At 42.2% G+C, this 26,585-nt stretch overlaps 1 protein-coding gene across 1 annotated transcript in view; it reads left to right on the top strand.

The window, feature by feature from the left end:
- The window catches only part of utrn (utrophin), a 174,787-nt gene that overhangs the window by 54,531 nt on the left and 93,671 nt on the right, over positions 1–26,585 (top strand). The window contains exons 45-55 of the mRNA XM_070849703.1: positions 104–279; positions 524–659; positions 1,085–1,234; positions 1,540–1,692; positions 1,802–1,903; positions 2,129–2,249; positions 2,738–2,955; positions 3,120–3,237; positions 3,527–3,732; positions 4,557–4,711; positions 4,815–5,004. Of these exons, the coding sequence (XP_070705804.1) occupies positions 104–279; positions 524–659; positions 1,085–1,234; positions 1,540–1,692; positions 1,802–1,903; positions 2,129–2,249; positions 2,738–2,955; positions 3,120–3,237; positions 3,527–3,732; positions 4,557–4,711; positions 4,815–5,004 (1,725 nt within the window). The remainder of the gene's footprint in view (positions 1–103; positions 280–523; positions 660–1,084; positions 1,235–1,539; positions 1,693–1,801; positions 1,904–2,128; positions 2,250–2,737; positions 2,956–3,119; positions 3,238–3,526; positions 3,733–4,556; positions 4,712–4,814; positions 5,005–26,585) is intronic.

The raw sequence follows: 26,585 nt of genomic DNA, 5'->3' as shown, positions 1-26,585 counted from the left end.
GGCCTGGCTTATGCTGTTTGATTGATTCCCGATTCTACCTGTTTATTGCTTCTTTCCGCCTCTGTCCATCATGCTCTCTGTCATTCCTTTATACGTATTCTAGGAGCTGGAGGAAGGTCTTGCCAGTCACCAGCCCGTCCTGGCCGCACTGACCCGCACTGGGGAGCAGATAATTGGGCAGCTGTCATCTCCTGACGGGTCCCTGCTTGAAGAGAAACTAGACACCCTCAGTCAGCGCTGGAGAGGTGTCAACCGTCAGGTCCTTGAGAGACAGCGAAGGTAACGTGTCCTCAGAAACACACCGGATGTTGCTTCACAAATACATATAACACTTGCTTTTACAGTATAATGTCACACAGAGGTTACGGCTGCTAATCAGTCATTTACAGTCTTTGTTTTTTATCACTGTGTGACAGGTAATACTATCAGTGTGGACAATCGGTCTACAACAGTAATTTTAAGTGAAAAGAAATGAAGATCCTAATCCCAGAGCATAATGTATTTGTGTGGTGTCTGTGTGCAGGCTGGCTGGAGGGGAACCTGCTCTGTCAGACCTGGTGAGGCGACGTGAGGAGCTGGCTGTATGGCTAGAGCAGGCAGAAAACGCTGTCAGCTTCTTACCTGTCACTGCCACTGAGAAAAACCTCAAAGAACTCAAGGTACAGCAAAGCCCGAAACATACTCCTCTTAGAGTGATTCATGAGAGTGCAGGGATTTCTATTTTTGCTCTAGAGCTTGGTAGATTCAGTTATTTTTATGGTCTGCTCTCTGTTTGTCTTTCACAAGCAAAACCTGTCAAGCCCAGCAAATGTACACAGAAAGAGCCCAGCTCACACATCCCTTGATTTGAACAATGCATATTTGTTGAAGGAAATACAATCACTCTTCTGTCTTCATTCCTTTCTGACAACAACCTCTGCCAGACTTTTCCTCTGTGGAGCTACATAGGGGAAAAGTAAAATGAATGATGTTATGTGGCTATTCGGAACAACTCTATATTCTACTGCTGAGCTTCACAGTGTTACTTTACTCTCTTTTTGTGATCTTTGTGGAATTAAGGGCCATTGTGTTTTTTCCCTTGCAGGCCCTTGCAGAGGAAATGGATGCACAAAATGAACGTCTCGGATGGGTTAACAAGCACGCGCCTCAGATCCTGGCCAGTCCGAGTATGAGCCCTCAGAGCAGAGAGCAACATGTTGGCAAACTGAGAGCCATCAACCTGAGCTGGAGCAAAGTGAGAGTTGTAACCACATTACATTCAAGCTCATATCCCAACTTTTTAACATAGCTTTTTATTATTATTAGTTTATTCTTCTGCCTAGGCTTCAAAGTTTATGTGAAAGGTGAAAGCAACTTTATATAGTAAATATGGTGATACTGTAATACTTATGCTTACCATGTTTAACAACATCGCAACAACCAAAACATCTCCTGTTGCCTGTGCTGTGTTTCTTCATTTGCTGCTTGACTCCTTCTCTGCTGTCTGTCCTCCTTCCCCCCCTCCTTTCACTCATTTCTTTACCCCCCTCTCCCCTGCAGGTGACCCATGAGTTGCTGGACAAAGTGGGGGAGGTGGAGGCCAACCTGCAAAGTCACGCCCAGTTCCAGGACAGGATGAACAGACTCACTGACTGGGTCGTCGTCACACACCAGACAATCATGACCAGAGGCCTGAGCCCTGGCCAAGCACAGGTAGATCATTTGAATACGGTACAAGAACCAGCACACCTAACCTCACTGAAAACCCATTTATCACAGACACAATATGGTACTTAAAGTAGGCTGTTACCTGTCTTACAAGGCTCTGGAGACCTCCATGAAGGACAGGAAGAAGGACCTGGAGGACCTTTTGGCTCATTCTATAGAGCTACAGAGACGACAGCAGCTGTTGCCTCAGGAAAAGGTCCCAGCTTCCATAGTAATATAAAATACTGCTATTCGTGGCATATAACTATACCATATTGGACTGTTTAAGTACAACTAGGCCGCGTTAGTTCATTTAATTTCCCATAATCTAGTGAGGATTTATGGTCTGTTTCATTAAAAAGTGGATACACTTAGTTTCCTGTTGCTAATTTTGTTGTTATTGTACTCATTTATTAATTGCATGTATGTTTCATGTGTACAGAGTAAGGTAGAGGAGCTGGCAGCTGATTGGAAAGCTCTAGATGGTCGACTAAGGGAATCTCTCCAGCCACCTGTCTCTTCATGGACACAGCACCAACAAGTCGTTCAGCACCAGCAGCTTGGTAAAGATATTTAGAAATCCATTTATTTAAACGAATGATTTTTCAAATTTCTGTGTTCCCAGCTTTATCTTTGGTGGAGGAATGAAAAGACTCAACACGGTCCCAATGAAGTATTAAGCGCTGAATGAGACAGAGCATGGGATATTGGATCATAAACAAGAAGCGACAAACTTATAAATATGTAGTTATAGTAACGGTAATAGTACTCAGGTGGCAGATTTTAAATTCCTTATTGGCTTGGCTTAATCTGGGGCATGAAAATGCATGATGAAATAACAAGAGCTGAGCAACACAGTCGTGGTCGTGTAACACCAAAACAAGCCCAGATGCCTCATTCATCATGATTTAGTGTGATGCCACTATCCCCTGAGAGCTATTTGACAGCACCTCCTCTCTTACTTTAACATCTTTAATGTACAATGCATCATTTCCTTTTCAAAAAGGCTCTATATGTCAACATTCCCTACCTTTTTTCACCCCTGCTCCAGTGTCTGCAGTCCCCTCAGCCGTGCAGATGGCCAGCCTGGTGAGCGAGGACCCCCACCACCAAACCCCGCACACACCAGACACCGTGGCGCCCACCGACCTCAACGAGACAGCCACCGAACTGGCAGACTGGCTTCTCCTCATCACACAGATGCTTAAGTCAAACATTGTCACTGTGGGGGACACGGAGGAGATCAAGACCACTATGGGACGCCTTCAGGTGAAAAACGGGGAGCAGAGAGAACAGCAAGAGAGAGAAGTTGTGGATATGTTTGTGTGGTGAACATTTCTGAATGGAACAGTACATATTTTTATAAATGTGAATTGCCAAATACAGTCCAATGAGCTACACACTCTGTCTGACTGTGTCTATTCTACTGGCAGGTTACGAAGAATGACCTGGAACAACGTCACCCCCAACTAGAGGACATTTTCACGCTGGCACAGAACATCAAAAATAAGACCTCTAACCTGGATGTTCGCACATCCATCACTGAGAAACGTATGTATAAAGCAGAATGATCACACTAAAGAGCCACTGAATGGTTTGAATGTGTCACCTGTAAAAAAAACACAAGCTTCTTCAAAGACAACAGGAGTGTGTCAAACAAAATGTATTTTTTTTATAGACTTCTCTGGATTTTTGAACATGTGCAGCTTGTTTTTATTTCTAAGTGATTTGGTTTTATCTAACAGCATTTGTATTTATGACCATCACTTAACAGTGTCTTGTTTTAAAGCACCCTCTGTTTGTTCTCTTCCTGCTCATCACGCATCTGTCTCATCTCTAGTGGAGAAGGTACGCAGCCAGTGGGACAGCACTCAGCATGGTGTTGAGGCACGGCTCCAGCAGCTGGACACCATGATTGGCCACAGCAACCAGTGGGAGGAGCAGAGGAGGGAGGTGAAAGCTCTTATTGGGCACAATGAAGGACGCTTCCACAACCTTCTTCAGCAGTCTAGAGATCCCCTGACTAAACAGCTTGCTGACAACAAGGTTAGCGGAAAGTTTCACTGCTAAACTTTCCCTCCATGTCCTATGGGTGTCTTAACGCCTGTCCTTCCTGAGGTCATTTACTCTGGGTCTGTTTCCTTGTCATTGCGGTAGACTAGAAATGTACTCAAGGGAATTTGTCTGTTCACTTTCCTAATAAATCGAAAAATCTTAGACCAAATCAAACTTCAAAGTATTAGAGGTCCATTATATAGCTCTATAAGTGTGTACAGGGTGGGAATGAATAAATCACCTCTCTGCAGTATCTCTTTGAACTTAATAACATTAGTACACCCACATCATCCATCATTTTAATTTGAGATGATGACTTGGCCGAGTGTCTGGAAACAAATTCTGCCTCATGAGTGTGTCTGGTGCATTACAGGAACCAAACACTAGAGGGCAACTGAGTTTAACAGACTCCTGCACTTCAGATACACAGCTATCTGCTCCTGGTTTGTGCGGTCTTGTAATGATGAGTAATTGTCCATTTAAAATAGTGAAGTGTTGCTTTTTGTTAAAAGAACAGGAGCCTGGGGGTCATATATGGATGACTTCTTTTCTAATGCTAAATTGAAAATAATAATCTGGCCTCATGAATAACAGTTGGCTCTTATGTAACCTGCTTGATTAAGCAGAGGTGAAAATAACAATGTCAGATGGGTAAGAAGTAGAATAACACATTTCTTAGTGTTTTTAGTGCCTGAAGTTCAATTTCACTTCCATTGATTTTAGATAATTGGTCATTAATATTCTCGCTTAGCAATTTGTATGACTAAAGCAGATATCATGATGATCCTAATACCTCCATGGTGATTGTTATGTAGGCATTCCTCCAAGACCTGGGCCGAAGCCAAGCTACAGTTGCGGCCTTCAACGAGCTGTCCAGTCATCTTTTGCAGGAGTACTCTACTGACGACACCAGGAGGATCAAAGAGGTCACAGATAAACACAACGCCGCCTGGAACAGCATCAACAATAGGTGCGCATAAATTCTTTTACCTGTACATAGTTTCACTGTGTCACATAAGGGACTGCTACAGTAGTCCTAAACAAAGTCCTAAATCATGTGTTTTTCATGGCAGGGCGAGTGACCGTCATGCCCAGCTGGACAGCGAACTGAAGGGCCTGCAGATGTCTCTCAGGGAGCTGGAGTCCTTCCTCAAATGGCTCCAGGAGGCAGAGACTACAGTCAACGTCCTGGCCGACGCCTCCCAGAGGGAAGATCTGTCGCAAGACTCCGTCCATGTGAAGGAGCTGAGGCGACAACTGGAGGTAGGGCTGTAGTGATACTGTGTGTGTGTGTGTGTGGAATCTATGCACAGGTGCTAGCCTATTATCCCAGTGTCATCCTTCATTAACGCATCCTTCGCCAATAGAACTGAGGCAGGGGTGTGTGTGTGGGCGCATCCAAGCTGCTGGTTTAAGGTGTGTGAACGAGGGCATACGGAGGGCATGAGAGTGCTTGTATGCATTGAGTGCAGCTCATTGATCTTCTTGTCCTATGCTGATTAGAAATTCTGTGTGTGTGTGTGTTTATGCTTCCCCTCACTAGCTTGTCATTCAACCAGACCTTCCCTCAGGGATCTGTTGACACACGTCATTTTATGCTTTATGTAACGTTTTAATCCCTAAATCACTTCACCTCACCATTTCAACAGATAAAACAGGCTCTAATCTTCTTTTTTGACATTCTCCTCCTAGTTGAAAGGTTTTCTTTGAAATCGCTGACCCTGTCAGTCTTGTCCTCATCTCTTTTGGATTGTACACTGAGGGGCTTTCATTTGCACAACCTCTTGTTCTCAGGAATGGTCACTGACTTGGTGTTTGTGTGTGTTTCTTAGCTGCTTGTTGCTCCTCGGATAAACTCCTTGTCTCTGAAAAATCGCTACAGTATCATACATTTTTCAGATCTGAAAGCTCAAAGTGAACAATAACATCCTTTGTTTCATTGTCTTCAATGCCACACTGCTATCGCTCCCATTTCCAGTTCCAGTTATTTAAAAACAGGCCAAGGGTATGAATCACTACATGAACTACACTCACATTTCTAAGGATTCATTCACTTGGTGTGAACGTGAGGCTCAGAGACTTTTACAACTCAGCTACAGCTTTTGAGGCCTGGTTGGGTTTAGTGTTAGTCAACTACAATTCTCAGATCGCTGGGGAGAAATGGGTATTATCACATTTTTCTGCCAGTTACAACGATCCATCATTATAAGTCCCTTTGAAAATTTGAAGGACACATCCCGTATAGTTTTGGATTTTATTCTTAAAAACTTTGTCAAAGTCATCTAATGTGTCATGGTAAAAAAGAAACTGAGTTGAAATTTAATATACGTATCAATCAAAGTATGATATCTGAAGAAGTATTGGCACAGCACCATGTCGATGAGCCTTTCTGAATTGCTCATCACCCACTGTCTTTATTTTTATCCTCCTTTTCCTCAAACTTCAATCTCTCTGCCTCAGTTGGAATCGGCATTGATGGATGACATTCATGTCTAGAGAGTGGGATATTGAAACAGAGGCAGACTTTGAGCCTTAGAGGACATGTGTTAACATAGAGAGTTGTCTCCCCAACTCTTTTACTAACTCATAATGACTGCTCTGCCACTGTGGGGCGGCAGGCTACTTTAATCACAGTTTTTGGCCACAGGCCAGTGTCATTCTGACTGCTATTTTCATATTAAGTCCACAGTTGGTGAAAGGGAGGATAGGAGCAGTGACAAATACAAATGTGGCACATTAACTGAAATTTCCTGAAAATGCAGAGGCTGAGTGGATTATGAATACGACTCAGCTGATGCTCTGACACATGATGCACTAATGATAAACTGTGATGGTGTCAAATGAATAGTTTAACATTTTGGGAACAAAATGGGAGACAACAACCATTTGCTTGCTCGCTTAGAGCGAGTTGAGAACATTGATACTGCTCTTTTGTCTGTCCATTAATTATCAAAGCATGGTGATAAGCTTAACACAGCATAAAGAACAGCGGTCAAGGGCTGCAAAGTCCAGTTTACCAAGAAGCCGTTACAGCACCGAACTCCCTGTAAAACCACAAATTGTTGTTTTTACATTTCACTTTGGTGGGTTAAATGAAAATAAATACTAAATACTTACAGTATAGGCATGAGAGTGCTATCAGTCTTCTCCGCAAGTCATAAATATATATATATATATGATCGTGGCATTGTAGTTACAGGTGAGTGACATGAATAAACCTGCTATTATGGTATTTTTGATTTTGTATTGTGTTATCCATACACGGTATATTGTTAAATAGTTTATTTTCTGGAAATGTGATTCAGTAAAACGTGTGTCGGTAAAGGGATAGTTACCTTGGTGCGAACGGCGTTGCAGACTCAATCTTCTCTCTCTAACTCTATATAAATCCACACATGTGCTCACATGGTGGAAGGTATAGCAGTAATGTCACCAAGCAGAAACGTGTAAGGGTGCACACAGCTGGGTGAGATGCTTTTATCAAACTTGAGTTGCATGTGTGTGTGTTGACTGTAGCGATGTGAGTAGCCTAGACTTCAGTGCCTCCTCCATCGTCTTAGTTGAAACCCGGTACTGTCAGTGCCACAAAGACTGGGCCAACAAAACAGTCAGTCTCCCTTGTAATTCCCTGCGAAGCAAAGTCAATACTCGTGGAATGACTGAATTGGACGCTGTAGTTAAACCTTGTCTAAACAGAGCTCTTCAGTAAGCTCGTCATGATCCCCTCTAGTAGTGAATGCTTGTGTACATCTGTGCACAAGCCGGTTTGTAAATGATGATTACTCTAACTCGCTGCGTAGGTAAACTGCATGTTGGTTCAAAGGAATTTATTTGTTATGTGTTCATTTCTCTTCTGTGCCTCAGAGTCACCCCCCTCCTCCCCATCTGTATAAAGACACAAGGCGAGCAGGGGCCAAGTGCTGTAATGCATCCAGTAGTGCTACAGTGGATACATCATTTGTGCGAGTGTGTGTTTGTGAGTCAGTTTGTGCTCATTTTCAATGTATGACTCATAGTTACGGGGAACCGTCGGCGTGAAGCGTGCTTCTCTTGGGCGAGAGATTTTCATCCTCACTTCAAATAAATACCTCTTGTCTTGCAGTTGGGAGAAATGGAGTGTTTTTCAGTAGCTCTTCAAATGGAAGTCAATATAAACACTCATAGACAACATGAATAGCCACCTGTGTCTAATACTGTGTGGTCAGTAGTTCTGCGGGAGCCCAGTCGCTGCTGCATGATAAACGTTACTGATTGTTTGCCTATCTCTGCGTTTAGATGACTCTTTTTCTTGTCCTGCTGTTTTGTCTCTTGATGTCATCTCCTCAGTACTTGTGTTCTTCCAACAGATTCATTCTCTACAGATTTAGCTTTTTGCCTACATAGATAAAAGATGCTTAAAAGTCTTTTTATCTTCTTCCGACCTTTCCCTCCTACCTTTATCCCTCTCCTATACATTCCTCCTACTTGTCTTTCTTGTCGACTTTTATCTGCTGTTTTCCAGTAAAGCCTCCATGTGCTCCGATATATGTGCTCTGTCTCTCTCTCTGTCTCTTTCTATCCCCCCCCCCTCACACACACACACACACACACACACACTCAAAGGTAGCAAAGTATAGGAGCTTTTTCAGCCCCCGTGTCTAAGGTCGACCATGAGGCAAATGGCCTTAAACACTACCATAACCCGGAGCCTCAGCTGCCATTGCTACGGAGATGAGGCCACTCAGAGGGGCACATTGGCCCAAAACAGAGCTGTAGAGAATTAAAAATGCTTTGTGGCTGGGAATTCATCCAAAATGTACCCTTTATTTGAAAGTCAAATGATTTATTCTGTATTAATGGATTTCTACAGAATATGATTTTTGGTTTTAGCGCTGCATCTGTGGTTGGATGTTTCTTCTGTGAAAATACTAATACTATTTAAGTTGTCTATGTGAGGTTTTTTTTATATAAACTGGCTTTTAATTTTAATTTTTATGAGAGAAACAGACATTTATTCATACCGTTTTGTACTTTTGTACTCATTATTCAACCGGGCAAATTTCATTTCCAATCCAAACATGGAAGTGCTCCAACTGTCAGTCACTAACACTGCCAAGGAAGAAAATGAATGGGACATTTACTTCCAGGAACCCTGGACGCCTGAAATAACTCCTCCTACTTTTTAACTCTATTGTGTGTGTGCATCTCATTTGTTCTCGCACAGTCCTCCTCTATTACTGTCTCTCTCTCGCTCTCGCTCTCTCTCACTCTCGCTCATTGATCCATTGGTTGCCTTGCATAATATCATTCTCCCTTCACGGCAGAGGCAGTGTTTGTCGTCTCTGACACTGCTGCTTTTAATCCGTCTCTCCATTTCTTTTCTTTTCTGCATCCTCTCTCTCTTTCTGTGGTCCAAAAGGAGTACTTTCTCCGTCTCTCTCTCTCTCCTGTCTTTCCCTCACTCACTTCCCTCTCTGTCTCTCTCCGGATCAGTAGCAGTAAAAAGTGAACCGCGTACGACCAGCATCTCCTCTCTTCCCGTGCAACTCGTGCCTTACTCTCTCCTTTCCTACCTGCTTGCCGGCACTTTCTCCTCTTCTCTTCCTGTTGATTTTTTTTCCCCCTTCCCCTCCTTCTTCATTTCCTTTTTCTTGGTCACCCTCCTCTCACTCTGCAGGGTGCCGTCACAAGTGATTTGTTTGATTCTCTTCTGGCTCTGCAGTCGTGGTGCGCGTGTGAATGTCCGCGTGGAGGAGAAAGTGAGTGTCTCGTCTTGTCCTGCTCGCCTGCATCATCGTATGCGTGTGTGTGTGTGTGTGTGAGAGAGAGAGAGTGTGTGTGTGTGCATGCTGCGAGCTCTGAGAGAGTGACAGAGAGAGAGCGCTAACTGAGGCTGCACTCACTCTGTGTAGCGTGTATATGTGACGAAACATGGGGGCATGCTGAGCTGAGTACGTTTGCTTGTGTGTGTGTGTGTGTGTGTGTGTGTGTATTTTTTTTTTTCTCTCTCTCTGTCTTTCTCTGTGCATGTGTGTGTGTGTGGGCTCATCACGTCAGCTTGGCTGGGGTCTGGTCGGCTGGCTAGGGAGAGGGAGAGGGAGAACAATATGAGCGGGGTAGGGCAGTGCTAGCATGCGGACCAGGAGCAGGCTGCTGCAGACTTGTAGCAGTCTTAAGATGATGGCCATGGTCCGGACCTCCCTCCAGAAAGTGGTGGTCTTCCTACACAGGCTCCAGAGGATGGCCATCTCCTCGCCACGCTACCAGAAACTCTGCAAGGTACGTGGACTCCAGGAGAGAGCGAGCAGGAGGATGGAGAAATTCTGTTTTTGCTTTTTCTTTTATTCTTCTTACTAAATTGGATAGAAATTTGTTTCAAACTTGTACTTGTGCAGGAGATTTTTTTTTTTTAATGATTTGACTCAAAACTTTTATCATCTTGCATGTTTTGGAGTCAGCTCTTGGATGCGTTTTTGAGACTGTCGTTACTAATGTAAATGCTTTTTATGTTTGCTTTTCAGCTGATCGCTACAAAGTTTTTGCTGGGTCTATGTTCTTTTCTTTATGTAAATGCCCTTTCTTTTGGTGGCTCACCAAGGTGCCTGTCTTTGCTTCATCCATTGTTTCTCCTCTATTTTTGCTCTTTTTATTCATGAGTCATTTGGTTGTCAAGACATTCTGTTCTAGCCGATGTTTTGGGGACTCTGTCACCTCCACAGTATGTCGCGTTAAATATATATAGACATATATACCTCACTGACTTTAGGACTTTTGGCACTTTTTCTGCATAACAAATAATGATTCCAACTGCGCATCACTGTTGTAGAGCGTGTGCATCTGTCTGTCTGACTGTGTGTGCGTGCTTCATATTTTTGTCTGTTTACTGGCCGTTTTGAAGTAAGCTGTGACTTTATAGTAGCACAGGCATAAACAAACTAACAAGGCAGAAAAGAGTATGTGTTGTGTTGTTTTTGAGCGAGTACGTATATGGTATTTTTTGCGGTTAGTATTTCTGAGAAGCGTCCTGACTTGAGTTCCTCTGCGGTCGAAGCGTTGATGAGAGTTTCTCCATAATGACTGTAATGAACAATTAAGTCTTAATTGTTATCACTAAGTTATTAACTGACGTTGTTACAGTGAGGTAATTCAAATGCTGAAATCACACAGAACTGAACATATTTCCGCCATACAAGTTTATTAGAAGAAGAGTCTGAGTGTGTCTTCTTGATATTTAGTGGAAAAACAAAGTCAGTTCTGTCACCTTGTAACTTGTTACAACCGTTTGTCCGCTCTATCGATTTCATCTCAGAGGAAACACCAAGTAGTGTGTGGTGGACCTGGTGTCGTTTTGTGCCACTGTTGATCATTATTGATTGCTGATCTTCATTGCTGTCTCTCTTGCGTTGCGCAACACTGACCCGCTCTCAGTCAGAGGGCAGAGGGAACCAGCTGTTGAGATTTGACAGAGTAAGAGACTAATGCATGACCAGTTTCTGATTGCTTGCCAGCTTCAATCGTGCTTCAACAAACATGTGGTAGCTCCACTTAATCCATCTTTAATCCATAAATCCATTGCTCTTTAGCTCTCCGCCCTTTTTTCTACTATGTGTTTGGATGTCTGTCTTAATATTTTTGACAAGATGTGATCACAGTAAAGCCTGTTTACTGTATTTCACAGGTTTGGGAGTGATTGTTAAGAAAATGTAATGCAGAAAGGAATGGAGAGATAGCAAGAGGACAAGACTTAATGAAAAATAGACTGCGTGAGAGAGCAATAAACAGAGCATTAGGCATCAATAATTATACTACTCTTTCTGAGTTATTTATCTTGCGGATATGTGTCGGCCTCTGCTTCTTTAACCAATTCTGGGCAAAACAAGTGAAATTATGTCCTTCCTGCAGCCTTGAATGTGCAAAATCAACACTTGCTCTTTCTTTCATTGTAAACTTGTTCAGCTCTGGAGTTGACTCATTTTGCTCCGTTCAGCATCCTTAGAGGCCAGACCTTCCTGGATTGCCTCCCTACCAGAAGGAGGCATCAGTCATTCCATACTCGATTACCCTCCCCTGGGTTGCATCAGTCATTCCAGCTTCGTTTGGCCTTCCCTTGGGAGAATCAGTAATGCTGGGCTTGTCTTGCCTCCCTGGGGTGCGCTCACTGACTGCCAGACTGGAACAGTGACTTCTTGATGATGGATTTGCTCGGGGCTCTACCTCTGGGGTCCAGTCATTCTTTCTGTGTCATGACAGTGCTGGTCCTAAAACAGCCCACCTGGCTATTGTCTGATTTAGGGTAAAAAGCACTTAAATAACTAGCAGTCCTTCTTAATGCAGATTTATATCGATAAGGATTGAATTTAACAACTACAACTGTAAGTGGGGGAAATAACTTAGAAGAATTCATGAAAAGCATCAAATTTGATATTTGTTTTCCTGGAGAACATACTGTATACACACCATCCTGTAGCTGAATGAACATCAGGTTCAGTGACATGCAGACTGTATTTTACTCTTGGCAGTCCAATTAAGCTGCAAAGCCAAGCTTATCTTCTAAAACATATTGGCCTCCGTCATATTGGTCCTCACTATGTCTTAAAAGTGGCAGGATGGAGCAGGGTGATCGCCGTGCCAGCTCACCAAGCTATGAATGATGAGAAGTTTATAAAACCTACTGAGTCATAACTTAGTTGTCCTTTTTTGTTGAACATGCTTTTCTGGTAGCCTTTGGGTGTATGTGTGGTTTTTTTCTTTTTTCCCCTTTAACGGCACTCATTATGTTGATGTATAATACTGAGCTTTGCAGTCTTTGCAAGCAGAAACCATTTAACTTGAGCAGTTTTTAGAATTGCATCTATTATTTGGTGCGTAAATTGTTTTCTTCTCCCACTTTCCGAATTCAAAGCAATAATGTTTAATGAGGTTGTAGACTATTAGAGCAATTTTACATTTATACAGTGTTCCCCAAGGCTTTGTATATGCGTACGGTCCTACAGTGTATTTATGCCACATACAGAATCGCGCTAAAGACTCGACTCCCATTAAAGATGTTGGCTAAATGCTTTAAATGTAAATGTGCGGTCGCATGAATCATTGCATCATCCCAATTGTTACTTTTCACCATTCATCTAGCCTTGTAGCCTTGCTATGTTGTGTTCTTGCTTTGTCTTTGCTTGCTTGTTACATGAATGGTTCACTGGTAAAGAGTACTTCTGAGTAGTGTGCCTGGTTAGTTTATATTGGGGCATACAAGGGGCCCCGGTAGCTCATTTCATCTCCTCACTTTTGCTCTGCTCTGTCTCTGTGTGCATAATCAGTAACTGAGAATTGGCTGAAGGGCCCACCTCCCTCCTGAGGAGTGTCCTCCTACTCTCATTACTGTGGCAACGGTTCCTACTGTGTGCGTGCGTGTGTGTGTGTGTGTGTGCGCGCAGCCAAAGCCCACTTTAGATAAAGCCCTAAAGCATTGACAGTGTGGAGTCATGCCTTGTCTTCCCTATTGTTTGTCCCGCGAATGCTTTGGCCTTTGGGCTCCACACTCCATCTACCTTTGCTTGCGTCTCAGTGCTACCCCAGGACAGGTGACTCAGGCATGGGCATTCAGCCCAGCCGTCTGACCTCCCCGTCCTTGAGCTCCACTGGGGTCCTCTGGGTTGTTAGCAAGTGTTAGCATTAGCAGTTAGAGCCTCAGGTGCAGGCATACGACCCCCCACCTCCCCTTCTGTGACCTGGCTCACGCTCAAATCACAGATATTTTCGTACACGCATACTTCGACATTTTTTACACACACAGATGCCCACAATGCATTCCGTTCTCTCTCTCACTTAAACACACATACACATGTATACACGCATTACTCAGTCAAGCACAAGTACACACACTCACTTACTCTGCAGTAAGCCTGAGTGATGAGTCAGAGACGGGAGAATTGTGTGGTAACAGATTCATAAATGCAGATAATTTGAATTCATCAAGATGGTATTAGGAGAGAGCGGGGACAATAAAAGAAAATGTAGACAGGATTCTGCTCCCAATCAACATTACATGTAAATCACCGTAGATGTACTTTCTATTGCCGGTAGTGGTGATTTCGAATAGCACTTAAATCACTGATACAACCCAGAGTTAAGCTGCTCTCCTGCACTCAGTTGCAGTTACTGCAGAAAGTGACTGTTCTATTAGGAGGAGAATAGCAGAAACCCACCATATGATTGACAAATACCATCCTTGGATGAGATGAAATATGTAATAAACTACCTTTTATGCTATTAGATGCAAATACAAATGATGAGAAAGTCCTTCAACATTTCCTCTCTCTCCCTCTCTCCACTTCGTCTCTCCCACATCCACATCCACATCCAGTAAACTCATTTATTGAGCCAGTAATGCGTGCGTGCGTTGGGTTTGTGTTGTTGTGCACTCTGTCGATGGATTTTGTGCACGCACTTCCATTAGTAGCTTTCAGGCGGGCCCCAACAGCAAGCTAAACCTGCTAATGCCTGTGTGGTTTATCATCAGATAGACTTTATGGTGCAGCACACAGCCCCTAAACATGTGATGCTCAGGATGGAAAGGCCAAATGCATCAAACAGTGACAAAAAATGTCAAAGAAAATCTCTGATCAAAGAATATGTAAACAAAACACATAAAAATGAATACTATCTTTCAGTGCAGTGGCTCAGTACCCACCTGTACTGGGAGACTGTGTTGGTTTCATTCAGCCAGACTTGGCCAGAACTCTCTGACTCACCTGACATCATGATCTATGGCCGGCCCAGACTTCCTGCACCGGATCACACCAAGATGAGACTGGAGAGAGATTGCAATGTCCCAGGGGCTCAGTGTACAAAAGGCACATGCCACATAGTTCTGCATTCAACTCCATCTAAACATTTTTTTCCCTCCTTTCTTTGTCTCTCCTTCATGTCATGACCATCTCTTCCTCTAGAGCAGAATTGCTGTAATGATAGCTGAGATGAGAGATTTCTAGAGAGTGACATAATAAGAGAGAGAGAGAGAGAGAGAGAGAGAGAGAGAAAAGGGGACACTTTGACCTGGAGCGACTGATTTTTGATGCCCGCTTGAAGTCTCTTTGACCCCCCAGTGCCCTCTCGTTCTCCCTTCACTGTCACCCGCACTGTTTGCCACACAGAGTCAGGGTGCAATCCAGGTGGGTGACCTAAGTGGGAGAAATAAAATGAGGGGTGCAGTCATTTTTCCTGTAGCACTCCTTCTATTCTTAGTCTGACAGTCAATCTATGGGCATGAGGCCTGAGCTCTGCACCTGCCAGTGTCCCACACTGCCAATATCTACGGTAAGCACACAAACACAGTGCTGACTCACGTTCCACATTGTGTTTTCTTGGTGTGCATGTAAGTGTCCGTACCCCTGTGTTGTTGACAAATATCTCAGTTTCAGGTGGTAGAAGAGATTAGGGTGTGTAATCCTCACTCAGACACACTCACACATAGTGGCACTCGCTCAATCAGCCTTACACACACAGTCGATAGCATTAGGCCAGAGTAATGCTCAGAGGAGGATTGACCCAATTATTATTATGGAGATTTTACCTAGAAATCATATTCCACATCTTCTCACATTACTTCCTGTTACTTCTCTCCTCTAATCTCCTTTATCCGTCTATCCCTTCTGTGGATCCACCTTGACGTTAACAGTCATTCTTCCTCCTTTGTGATGTTCTACCTTTGGCCATTTTTCCTCTCCTGTCAAGGGTAATTAATTCTTTAAAAAGAAGTAGCACATTTGCTGGAAGATAACACCTGTCTCTGCTACGTCTCTGAGGTTTGGTGTTTTATTTCTGTGCTGCTTCGTTGATTTTCTCTTCTTCTATTTTGTGGAAAAAGCAGTGGGCATTTTTAGCCACTCCTCACATCTGTTACTCACATCCTGAGCGAATCTCTTTGTTTTGTCATTCTGCGTCTGAATGTTGTCCTTTCTGCGAAGACGAGCATTTCTTTGATTAACTAACCAGCCATGTAGGCTTTTAAGTATGAAGCCACACTCCTACTCTCTTACTGTACCTGTCCTCTTCTTTTCCCTCTGTTATCACTTGTCATAGTACCCGTGTTCCTCACACCGCCCCTTAGTAAGCCAGTAAGTTAGCATATGCTCTGGCTCATATCCTCTTTCTATTTATTCCGTCATCTGCTCTTCGCATTCACTCTTAAATCATTCATGCTCTCCCTCTTTTCCTCTCATCCCCATAAAACCTTCGGCCCATCTTTTCCTCAAGTCTTAGACAGATGGCTTACATGCTACTTGAGGCCGCCTTGATGCCATGCTTATGAAGCAGATCATTACATGGCGTTGAAACATTGATCAAATGCTTTCTCTGACACGGCAATGTCTAATTATGCAGGGTCAGATCCTTGGAGGGCCAGTTTCCATCAGTGAAACTACGCCCACTCTTACATCATATGTAATTTGCCCTAATAACTCAAGGTTGGCTGTAAGCTGCTAAGTGTTTTAATTCTATTGTGCATTTTTGTGTGGCTTCATCTAAAGAGACATGTTTCCTATGATGAAATTTAGGAATATATCAACAGTTTGTCAGACAAGACCTTCATTAGGAAATCATCTGAATCTTCTGAAAGTTTTCTGTGATGGGCAGCAGATCCCTGACTTGAGGCTGTCAGTGACTTTAATGAAGAGGGAAGGGAGTTGAAAGAAAAGAAGCACCTAAAGGTAGCTGTGGTGAACAAACGAGATTAAAAAAGAATGAGAGAAAAAGTGGAACAGAAGAAAATGATGCCAAAGAGAAGGTATGTGGATGAAGAAATAGCAGTGTGCATTGGTTAAATGAAGAGGATAGTGTACTGAGCATGCCCTCAGAGGTTAAACATTGTGGGGCTGAAAAAACAAAGAGAAACTGAAAATGGTTTCCACTGTTACATCACAAGGAGATTAAAGATAAATCGTGCTATATATAGTATATAATCTGCAGGAGGGTACATCCAGCAAGAGGAGGCAGAGTCAAATGCCACAGTAGAGATACAACTGAGTGAATTCATGTGGAGGAATAGTTTGATCATTAAGACAGATAGTCAGAATCACTTCAGAGAAATATTGAGCACAGTTTGTTTAAAATCTTAATTTTGCCCAAAGGAGTTCTTTCAGATGACATGTCGTTTCCACACTGAGCAGCTTTTGGTAAAGCTAAGAAGACACTTTAAATCAGGAATGTCCTTCTCACACAACATGGTTAAAAGATTAGACAGCCCCATCAAATGTGTGATATTCAAGAAAGTTGAGAGAGGGATCAGAGATGACAGGAGGGGATCAGTGTAAGCAATGAAAATGTTTATGAAAGACAGTCCAACATAAGCTGTAACTCCACTCGAGTGGTACCTTCACACATCGGACCATAGACATCAAAGGAAATGCAGAGCCGACGCGACGAGGAATCAAATTAGATTTACCACAGTACTCCAAGTGTGGGTGTTCATCGGTTCAGCATATTTCATAGTTATCACCCAAATGTCTCAAAAGAGGGACATTTTTTTCACCACCCTTGAGGAGATGAGTCTGGCTTTCTTGAAAAGTAAGCAAGGATGTTGACTTAAAAAGCAGAAGAGGAAACATGTCATAGAAAAGAAGATGGCTCTAGTGTTTTTCTTGGAACAACGCATGCCAGCGTATTTGGGAGTAGAACGCCAGCAGTCAGAGTGAATTTCAATAGGGAATTCCAAAATATGAAATAGCATGACACTTTACTGCAAAACAAACTTAATATATTTACATATTTATTGACATCTATTTATACATAATGCCAGGCATTTTTTTCTCTTCACAACTTCGGGGCATAGCTAAGAACGATTGAACCCTTAGATCTTTGTGACTCTGTGAGCTACTGTGACAGGTGACTTCAATCACGTCTGCTTGGTCACAGTGACCAGACAAACATCAGCTCTCTTGCTCAGATTTTAGGGCCATTGCAAAAATACAACATTGTCACATGAATCTGAAGAGCTAAGCCAATTTAAAAAGTTGTCATGTGACCTTTGACAAGAGGTTACCAGGGACCCAGAACTTCCAGCGATGTCCCGTTAATGAAAAGAGAAGTGCACAAATGAAGCTGAAGATCTTGCCATTTGATAGATAGGGGAATCACATCAAATATGACCCGTAAGTGACCATGCTTCTTTTCTCTGAACAATATTTTATTAGATTTTAAATAACAGAACAAAATAAGGAACCAGTCAGCACAAGATCCATCCAATCGAGTATACAGATTACAATAAAGAGAGACAAGGACTACAATCAGCTCACAAGGCCATCACATACCAACACATGGATTACATTATTATCATCTATACTTCTTCCCTTTCCTTCCCTGATAACAAGATACACAGCAAACAAATATCATTACAAAGCTTATCGTTTACTTGTAAAAACAAAGGAAGAACATCCCTTTTGTAGCAGACCAAGAAGGTCATCAGGAAGATAATTAAGAAATGGTTGCCAAATTTGATAAAAAACATTATCATTCCCCTTCAAGGAGGCACTGAGGTGTTCCATGGGAAAAACTTGGAAAGTCTCTTTGTACTATTGAGTAACTGAAGGAGGCTTCTCCTTTATCCACTGTAAAAGAACACAGCGTCTTGCTAGGAGCAAAAGTTTTTCCAATAAGGTCAGCTGTGCAGCGGTTAAAGGTAACTGCCTCATAGGGATATTCAGAAGGAATAGGCCTGGATCTGTCTTTATTGTTTTGAGTAGTATTGAACTAAGTTCTTTTGCAACATTTTTCTAGAATCTAGATATCAAAGGACACAACCAGAAGCAATGATAATAAGTTCCCACCTCTTTTTTACACTTGATGCACATGGCAGAGACCTGGGGGTTAATCTTGTTCAAAAGGTAAGGGGTGCACTGAAGTCTGTGTAATATTCTATACTGGTTTTCTCTCAGTCTGTTACACAAAAATAATTTCTTTGCAGATTCAAAAGCATCACACCACCTGCTGTAATCCAAGTCAATCTCGAGATCTTTTTCCCACAGTTCTTTAGCTCTGGTGTCTCTGACACTGTCACAAGAAAACAATTTCCCATAAAAAAGAGAAATAAACTTTTTGCTAAGTGCAGATAAGCTAAAGTCTAATAGAAAGCTTTCAATCGAATTTTTAATTGGTCGATCCAATGGGAGCGAGCATAAGGACTTCACAATATGCCTGGCCTGAAGAAAACCAAAAAATTGGCAGTGTGGGATCCTGTATTTAATTTGAAGTTTTGAGAATGGCATGACATTTTCATTGTCAGCAACAAATCTCAATCCCCTTGAATACCAATCATTAAAGATGCTTGCCCCCACACCCGTGGGGAAAGCTTTATTTTGAATTAATGGCTGTAATGCTAATGAGAAACCTTGTCGGCCAGCATGTTTGGTAATATCTCGCCAAATTTTGGGAGTAGTTTTAAGAATGAGATTATTTTCAACTTCTCCTGGGAGCTCATTTAAGTTCATTGATAGCAGACTTAGAGGGGTACAAGGGGTGCAGCACCAGGCATCCACATGGGGTTCTTTGGGGTTAAGAAAATGTTTAAGCCAACTATATACTGTCTGGCATGGCAAGCCCAGTTGTAATACAAAAAACTGGGGAACGCTTGACCTCCCCTGTTTACAGGCAGCTGTAGAGTCTTCATTTTTAGTCGTGGTCTCTTTCCATGCCACATAAACCTAGAGATAGATCTTTGGATATCTGAGATAGCTAACCTACTAATCCTAAGTGATAACATTTGTATCGGATATAAAATTCTAGGAAGAACATTCATTTTAATTAAGCTGATCCTACCCATCCATGACAAAGGGAGATCAAACCTTCTATTTAAATCATTCTTAATTGATTTTAAAGTTGTTATAAAATTTAGTTTATATAGATCTTTAATTACGGCAGATACTCTAATCCCCAGGTAAATAAAACCAGAAAGTGACCACTTGAAGGGAAAATCAACCAGGGTGGTATGGTCTCCAAAGTTGCCAAGATTAATTTTATATCCTGAAATCTCACCAAATTGATTAATGATTGATATTAAATTAGGTATGGAATTCTCTGGGTTTGTGATAAACAGAAGAACGTCATCAGCATAGAGAGAAATTCTATGGTCAATGTTTCCTAAGGTGATACCGGACAGACTGTGATGGCACCTGATGGTCTCTGCAAGTGGCTCTAACGCCAGGGAAAATAATAAAGGGGACAGGGGACATCCCTGACGAGTACCTCTAGACAAGGGAAAGATATCGGACACTAAGCCATTTACCCGAATCCTTGCGGATGGAGATCTATATAAAAGGCGAATTTATAAAATCTGTACCCAGCCCAAATCTATGCAGTGTGTCAAATAGATACTCCCACTCCACGTGGTCAAATGCTTTTTCAGCATCTAATGATAACACAAGGGCTCTTGTCTTTGAACTTTGGGAAAAATGTATAATATTAAGTAACCTGCGAACATTGGAGTGATATAGCCAGTCTGATCCGGATCGATCCAAGACCATGCTATTTAATTGGGGTTTCATGTTTTTTCTCAGGTTAAAAGTGCATGTAGGCAGGGGTGAAGGCATGAAAAAAAATACTGTTGTTTATTTGGTTGTCATGACTTTGCGAGTGATTTATGTCCTGTCACTGTTCCAGTCGCTCATCCTCAAAGTGGAGAGACTGTTTGAGTTCAGATTTACAGAGTCATGTAATTGCAACTTCATGACTTTTCATAAAATTCTGAAGCAATGGCAGGTTGCTGCTCCAAAACATATATAACCGAAACACTGCCAAGTGTTTTGTGTGTGTATGTTTTTTTTTTGATGTAAAAAACTGAGATAAGGAAAGAGACATGACATTATGGAAGGATAGAAAATGAAAAAAAAAACCAGGATATTGTCACAAGAATAATTTGGAATAGGAATAGAGAATTGGTTGAAATGATGGGAAGAAAGAGAATGAAATGCTGGAGAGACGAGAGTCTGACAGAGGAGCAGAAGAGAAGAAAGGGATGAGGAAGGAATGGTCGATAGCTTTTTCCATCCATCCTTAGATTTGAAGGGCTTATTTGAGAGGCACTGGGGAGACAATCCTCCACCCCCCACCTCACACGCTCTCTCTAACACACACACACACACAGAGTCCAGAATTGATCCAAGTGCTCATTTTCAGTCGAAAGGGTATTCTCAGATTGGGCTTGGGGTGAAAATTCATTTATTGCTTCAGTATATGAGCGACTTCATTTTTAACGCCTGCCTTGCTTCCCACTGTGGACAAAAGAAAAATACCAACAAAGCCTATTACACATTTGTCCAGTTTACAGTAAGTCTTGTTGAATGTCTCCCTCTTTTCGTCGACGTCGCCTCTTCAGTGTCTCTGTGCGTGAATGTGTGTGTATGTGCCAGTTCGTGCCTGCTAAATATCATTGGGATTAGCATCGGGGGCTTAATTAAAAAGCAATTACCTTTGGTCGCTGTGGGCGACGCTTGGCGGGGAGTAGCTCAACTAATCTGGTGAATGGTGTGAGGGACCCTCAGTGTGCAATGCACACATAAACATGCACACAAATTGTGCAATTGTCTGCAGAATTAAAGGAAGATTAAAACAATTGTTAATTAGTGGACAGCGTGGAGGCTGAATGGGTGGAGAAGGGGCTGTAAGGCCAGACACACTGCATTCCCCTCTGCCTCCCATAGCTTCTCTGTGTTTATTTATGAGGTTAAAGGGCCAAATGATATACCCAGAACCAAATTCATTCCTTTTGATGGCCTAATAAGCATGCTCTCTCTCTCTCTTTTTTTTTTTGTCTCTGTCCGTCTGCTTGTATCTCCTTTCCACTTCTGATTTCCTTCTCTATTGCTCTCTGAAACCCTAAAATAGGTTAGCACAGTTAGCGCCAGAGCTAATCTTTTAATTTTAAAGCTCAAATTAGATGTTGCTAATGACAGTAATTAGATCATCTTTCTCAGACTCACTGTGAGGTGCCCTTGAAAAACCCTGTATGCTTGAGACAGAAGAGGGAAATCTGCCAAAAGTGTGCTACCGTGTGGGTGGAGGGCTGGGGGTGTCATTCCTTTACTGTACCAATAATGAGGCTTTTTGAATGCAAAAGATGCTCTGTGTTCATTTGTAAAGCCAAAGATTTATGTATGAGGGTTTTGAGGATTTGGCCTTGGGTAAAGTTTCAATAAAGAGTCCAGGGGTTACATTATGTAGGTTGAAGCTAAAGGAGAGAAAATGTAAGTCATTCTGAGTTCTGCATTGGCCTAAATCTTTCAGACCCAGCCTGACTGAACCCTCTTGGCACGACCGAATTTGACACTTATATTGATCGACCGAGGCTATATTTTGGTTATCTTCTTCAAAGTTATTTCCTTGCTTTGGAAAAGCTTTCTGACAAATAAAAAAATCTAACCTGACAACGACAATAGACCAACAATAATGATATGGCACAGCAGCCAACCAGCACAAAACATATATATCTTAGTGGTCAGCTACCAGCATGTAACACTATAGCATCTCAAATAAATCAGGTGCCTTACGGGTTAGTAGATCAACAATGAATGTGGATGATAAACTCAAAATATATTTCACAGCTCAACTTGACAACAGTCCAAAAAGTTAAAATCCAGAGCAGAACTTTGTATGGGTGTGATCATGATACCATTTAAGAGTAGGAGCTGTGAATGAAGAGAACCAATCCACCGTAGATGATTTAACTGCTGAGGTCAGAGGTAGAGCGTAGATAGAGCATATTATCCTCCAACCGGTTCGATCCCCAGCTCCTCCAGGCTGCATGTCGAAGTGTCCTTGGGCAAAACACGAAACTCCAACTTGATCCTGAAGCATAGCTTTGGTGTGTGAATGTGTGTGAAAGAATAGTCTCCTCCAACTTAGAGTCCTTCTGTATGAATGATGTATGAATAGGTGAAAATGGATGGAGTGTGAAAGCGCTCTGAGTGGTCGAAATGACTAAATCATGCACTATACAAGTACAGACCATTTACCATTTACTGCTGCTCTCCTCTGGTCGACAGCACTGGCCATGCTCTCTCTCCCCACCCATCAATGGGCATTAAATATATACATTACTTGCAACACGACACCCATTGATGCACACAACCAAGATGTGACCCGTTGTTGGGACCCGTTGGGTTCGGGCCAGATTGCTGAACCTTACTCTGAACTGAGGTGGTCTGTGGTCAGTTTGTGTCTGTGTGTTCAGGGTTACTATTTCAGGGTTTGGGGTCCCATTAAACAAGTCAGTCATGATTAAGGTTAATTCTGGGGTTTGTGGTTAGAACAATTGGGTTTTAGGCGAACAATGTTGTCGGTCCTCACAAAGACAGAGCTACAAATTCTGTGTGTGTGTTCTGTTTGCCCTCAGGTTTGTCAATTTGTGGTAGTTCATCAAGATTTAATTTTGGATTGATGTTTTCAATCCTGGAGAGAAACCATTAATTACCACTAACCACTCTGGGACAAATACACACATACACACAAACACTCAGGAACACACCTCGACCCTGGCTGATGTATCATAATTGTCCTCTGTCCTCTCTCCATCCTGCCCTGCTCTATTTATAGCCTGTTTTAGGCCCCGCCCCACCACACAGTGCCATGGCAACTAAATGATTGACAGGCCCATCGATGAGCACTCTCGATCCATCTGGCGCTCTCCTTCCTCCTGTTGACCTTCCCTCTGACATCACCAGTGTCTGACTGTCTAGTTTCACGCCGTACTGTCTGTGTGTGTGTGACCATAACTCAGTTTGGATGGCCTTACACCCCACTGCTAAACGTCCCCTCTCACACAGAGATAAAGTACCCAGCTCACAGAGGAGATGTGGGTCATAAAACACACACTCATTCACACACACTACCTTTACTGTACTTGACTACATTAATTACCTACCCTTTAACCCCAACCGGTGTGTCTTTATGTTAGCTGGGCTCTCACTTTTTATTTGTATCATTTAAATGTGATGAAATAATTAAGTATATGATCTGTTATCATCTATTAAGGTGAGGAAGAATTGATTGTACACCTCAGATGTTAAAACTGTGCCGTTTGCCAATAATACAACATAGATTAAGATCAGGCAACATGGGCTATATCCAAATTTATTTGAACTTGATATTTTGAAACAGTAACTGCACATACACATCTTACAAGCAATATTCTTTGACATTTTCCCTGTTTAAAATCCTCCTAGATTGTTAGCAGCCAAGCCATGTCAAACTCATAAAAGCTTTGCTGCTCTTAACCCTCAGAGTCAGCACACAGGAGGTCAAGTGTTACTTTTGCTTCAGCAGCAACACTGTTTTCTTCAGAATAAAAAGAAAGGTAAAATGAGCAGAGATGACCACACGCTCAAAGAAAAGAGCACCACTTCCAAAGTCATGAGGTTTATCAGATTGTTTAGCACGACATGTAAGCCGTATTTGAGTCTGTGCATGCAAACAAACAACAAAGAATAGCTTGAGCATGAGCACTAGTTGGTGTTAAATAAGTTAACAAAATGAAATGGAACAAACCTATTGTGAAGTGGACTTTTCAGATGACATCAGTATCAAATCACAATATTTATCACAGGCACAACCGAAAACTCAAATTGACTGTCACGTACACAGCAAAAACAGACCAAATACTAAAACCAGCTCAAAGTCTACTGTTTTGCCCTTCTCCTGTCACTCTAGGTTCACTTTCACTTTATCGCCTTTTCTGCCTGTCTTCCATTCTGTTCGGCAGGAAGATGGTATTAGTGCCCTGGAGTAGCTGTACTCACCACTAACTCTCCAGCAGTGGTACCAATCAGTCTCCTATTAGCACTACAAAGATATTTGTTCTTAAGTTATAACGTTTGTTGACAGCATGGGGAGCTTACTGTCTCAAGATCAGCATAAGTAGCATTCTAACGGTGACAAATTTAAATTTGCCGTCACGACTATCTGAAATGCTTTGGGAATCTAGCTGACAATAATTTTTGTCTCTGTTCTGCTCCATCTCTGTGTGCCTATCAGTTGAAGTATTATCACTCTTATCCACTATCCCTTTTTCAGAGAATAATTGACTTCCCCAGTGTTTTTCTTTAACTTCTGTTTGCTCTTCATTTTGCTTTAATAAAGGCTGTGAAAAGTCATTTTAAATTTTTCTTCCACACAAGTACACTCTTTATCATGAAAAGTCATCACTCTATCCATTCATCCGCTCATGGCAGCAAACAAAGTGGAGTGGCTTCAGTGTGTCTCTCCCCAACCATGTCCTTCACCACCTCCTTGGGGACCCCGAGCTGTTCCCAGGCCAGATGGGCTACTTTATGTAATCCTCCCAACATGTTCTGGTTCTGCCTTTGCTCTCTTCCAAGTTGGAAGTGCCCACTGAAATACCTCCATAAGAAGGTAAACTGCCTCAGCTGGCTTTTTTTCCCTCAACAAGAAATAGTTTTCGACTGCCTCCATCTTCAATGCTTTTGCTACTTCATGACCGAAACTTGTGATGTAGTTGATGAGTTTGAGTGTAAAATATGGAAGTATAAAAGTATGGAAGTATATACACGAACTGATATGTAAGAGAGCACAAAACAAACGCAGCCTACCATTCAACAACTTAGAGTGCACAGGCAGGGATTCCTAAAAGAGGAATCAGATTTGCGTGTGCAATCCCGGACATGTGTGCTCTTTCGAGTTTGATCTCTCACTTTTCTCCAGCTTATTTCGCAGCCGCACTTGAGCACTTGAGATTGTAAGAGATCACTCGCCAACAGTTTTTGACAAGCGAGCTGCAACAGGACACACCCACATCTGAGGATTTATGCATTTTATGCCTTCAGGATATGTCTCATCGTCTAACCTATAATCCATTTATTGTTGGCGTGTGGATCTGATTTGTAGCCAAATTCTGGCAATCAAACTGATACCCTTACTCATTTATTAAAATCAGTCAGGTTTGCACCACACCTGTCCTGAGAATGCTGTCACCCTGAATGTTGCCGAATGTTGTTATTTTATTATTTATCTATTTATTTTTTGTTTGAACCATTTGAGCCCATTCTCTGTGAGATTAAAAAAGTAACTAACTGCAAGTAGCTTTGATCATTACAAGCGGGAGGTTCCCTATTGTTGGCTCAAAGGCAGTTACACAATTCCACTTGCATACTCAAAACATCTGCTTTTTCAAATCTTTTGTCACCACTATACTTCCATGCTGTAACGAACAATACCTTAAAGTTTAGGTACCTCTTCAACATGACAGTCTGGTTCAAAATCTCAAAACCAAAATCCACATTCCTCCTCTTGAGACACTTGAAATGCTTGCATCTCACTAGGAAGAGGTGTCCATACCTTTCATAGTAATACTTAACTTTTCCTCCATGACAAGAGTGACAGCATTAACAAGGTGTGGGCTTCATTTTGTGAGGAATACAACAGTACGCAACTACCAAGCATGAACTGCAAATGCTGGTTGCCATGACGGTGTCACTGGCAGCCCGTCAGAGGAGAAAAAGGACCAGTGAGCGGATGGAGCAGAGGAAATGAAAAGGAAAAAATAATGAAGAAACAAGAAATGTCATCTTACCCCACACAAGAAGCGGAGATATACTTTGGTTGTTGGGTCACAGCTGAAGAAGTGCCAGAGCCAGTTTGTATAAAGGAAGACTTAAAGAATGGATTCATTTTAGTCATTATTACAATGCCTTCTGGTCCTGACTAGCAGAGACAGAAGAAATACTTCTAAGTCAGGAGACTAGAAAGCTTTGGAAACAAGTGACCTCAGTGCATGAAATCAAGTGACAGTTACAGGAAAGTTTCCGTTTTTATGACAAATGTCACTCAAACTAAAAAGGCCAGACAGCCAGTAAAGTGTTTTAGAG

The sequence above is a fragment of the Pempheris klunzingeri genome, chromosome 18, assembly GCF_042242105.1.
Source record: "Pempheris klunzingeri isolate RE-2024b chromosome 18, fPemKlu1.hap1, whole genome shotgun sequence".
NCBI lineage: Eukaryota > Metazoa > Chordata > Actinopteri > Acropomatiformes > Pempheridae > Pempheris > Pempheris klunzingeri.
This window is presented reverse-complemented; position numbering and strand designations above follow the sequence as displayed.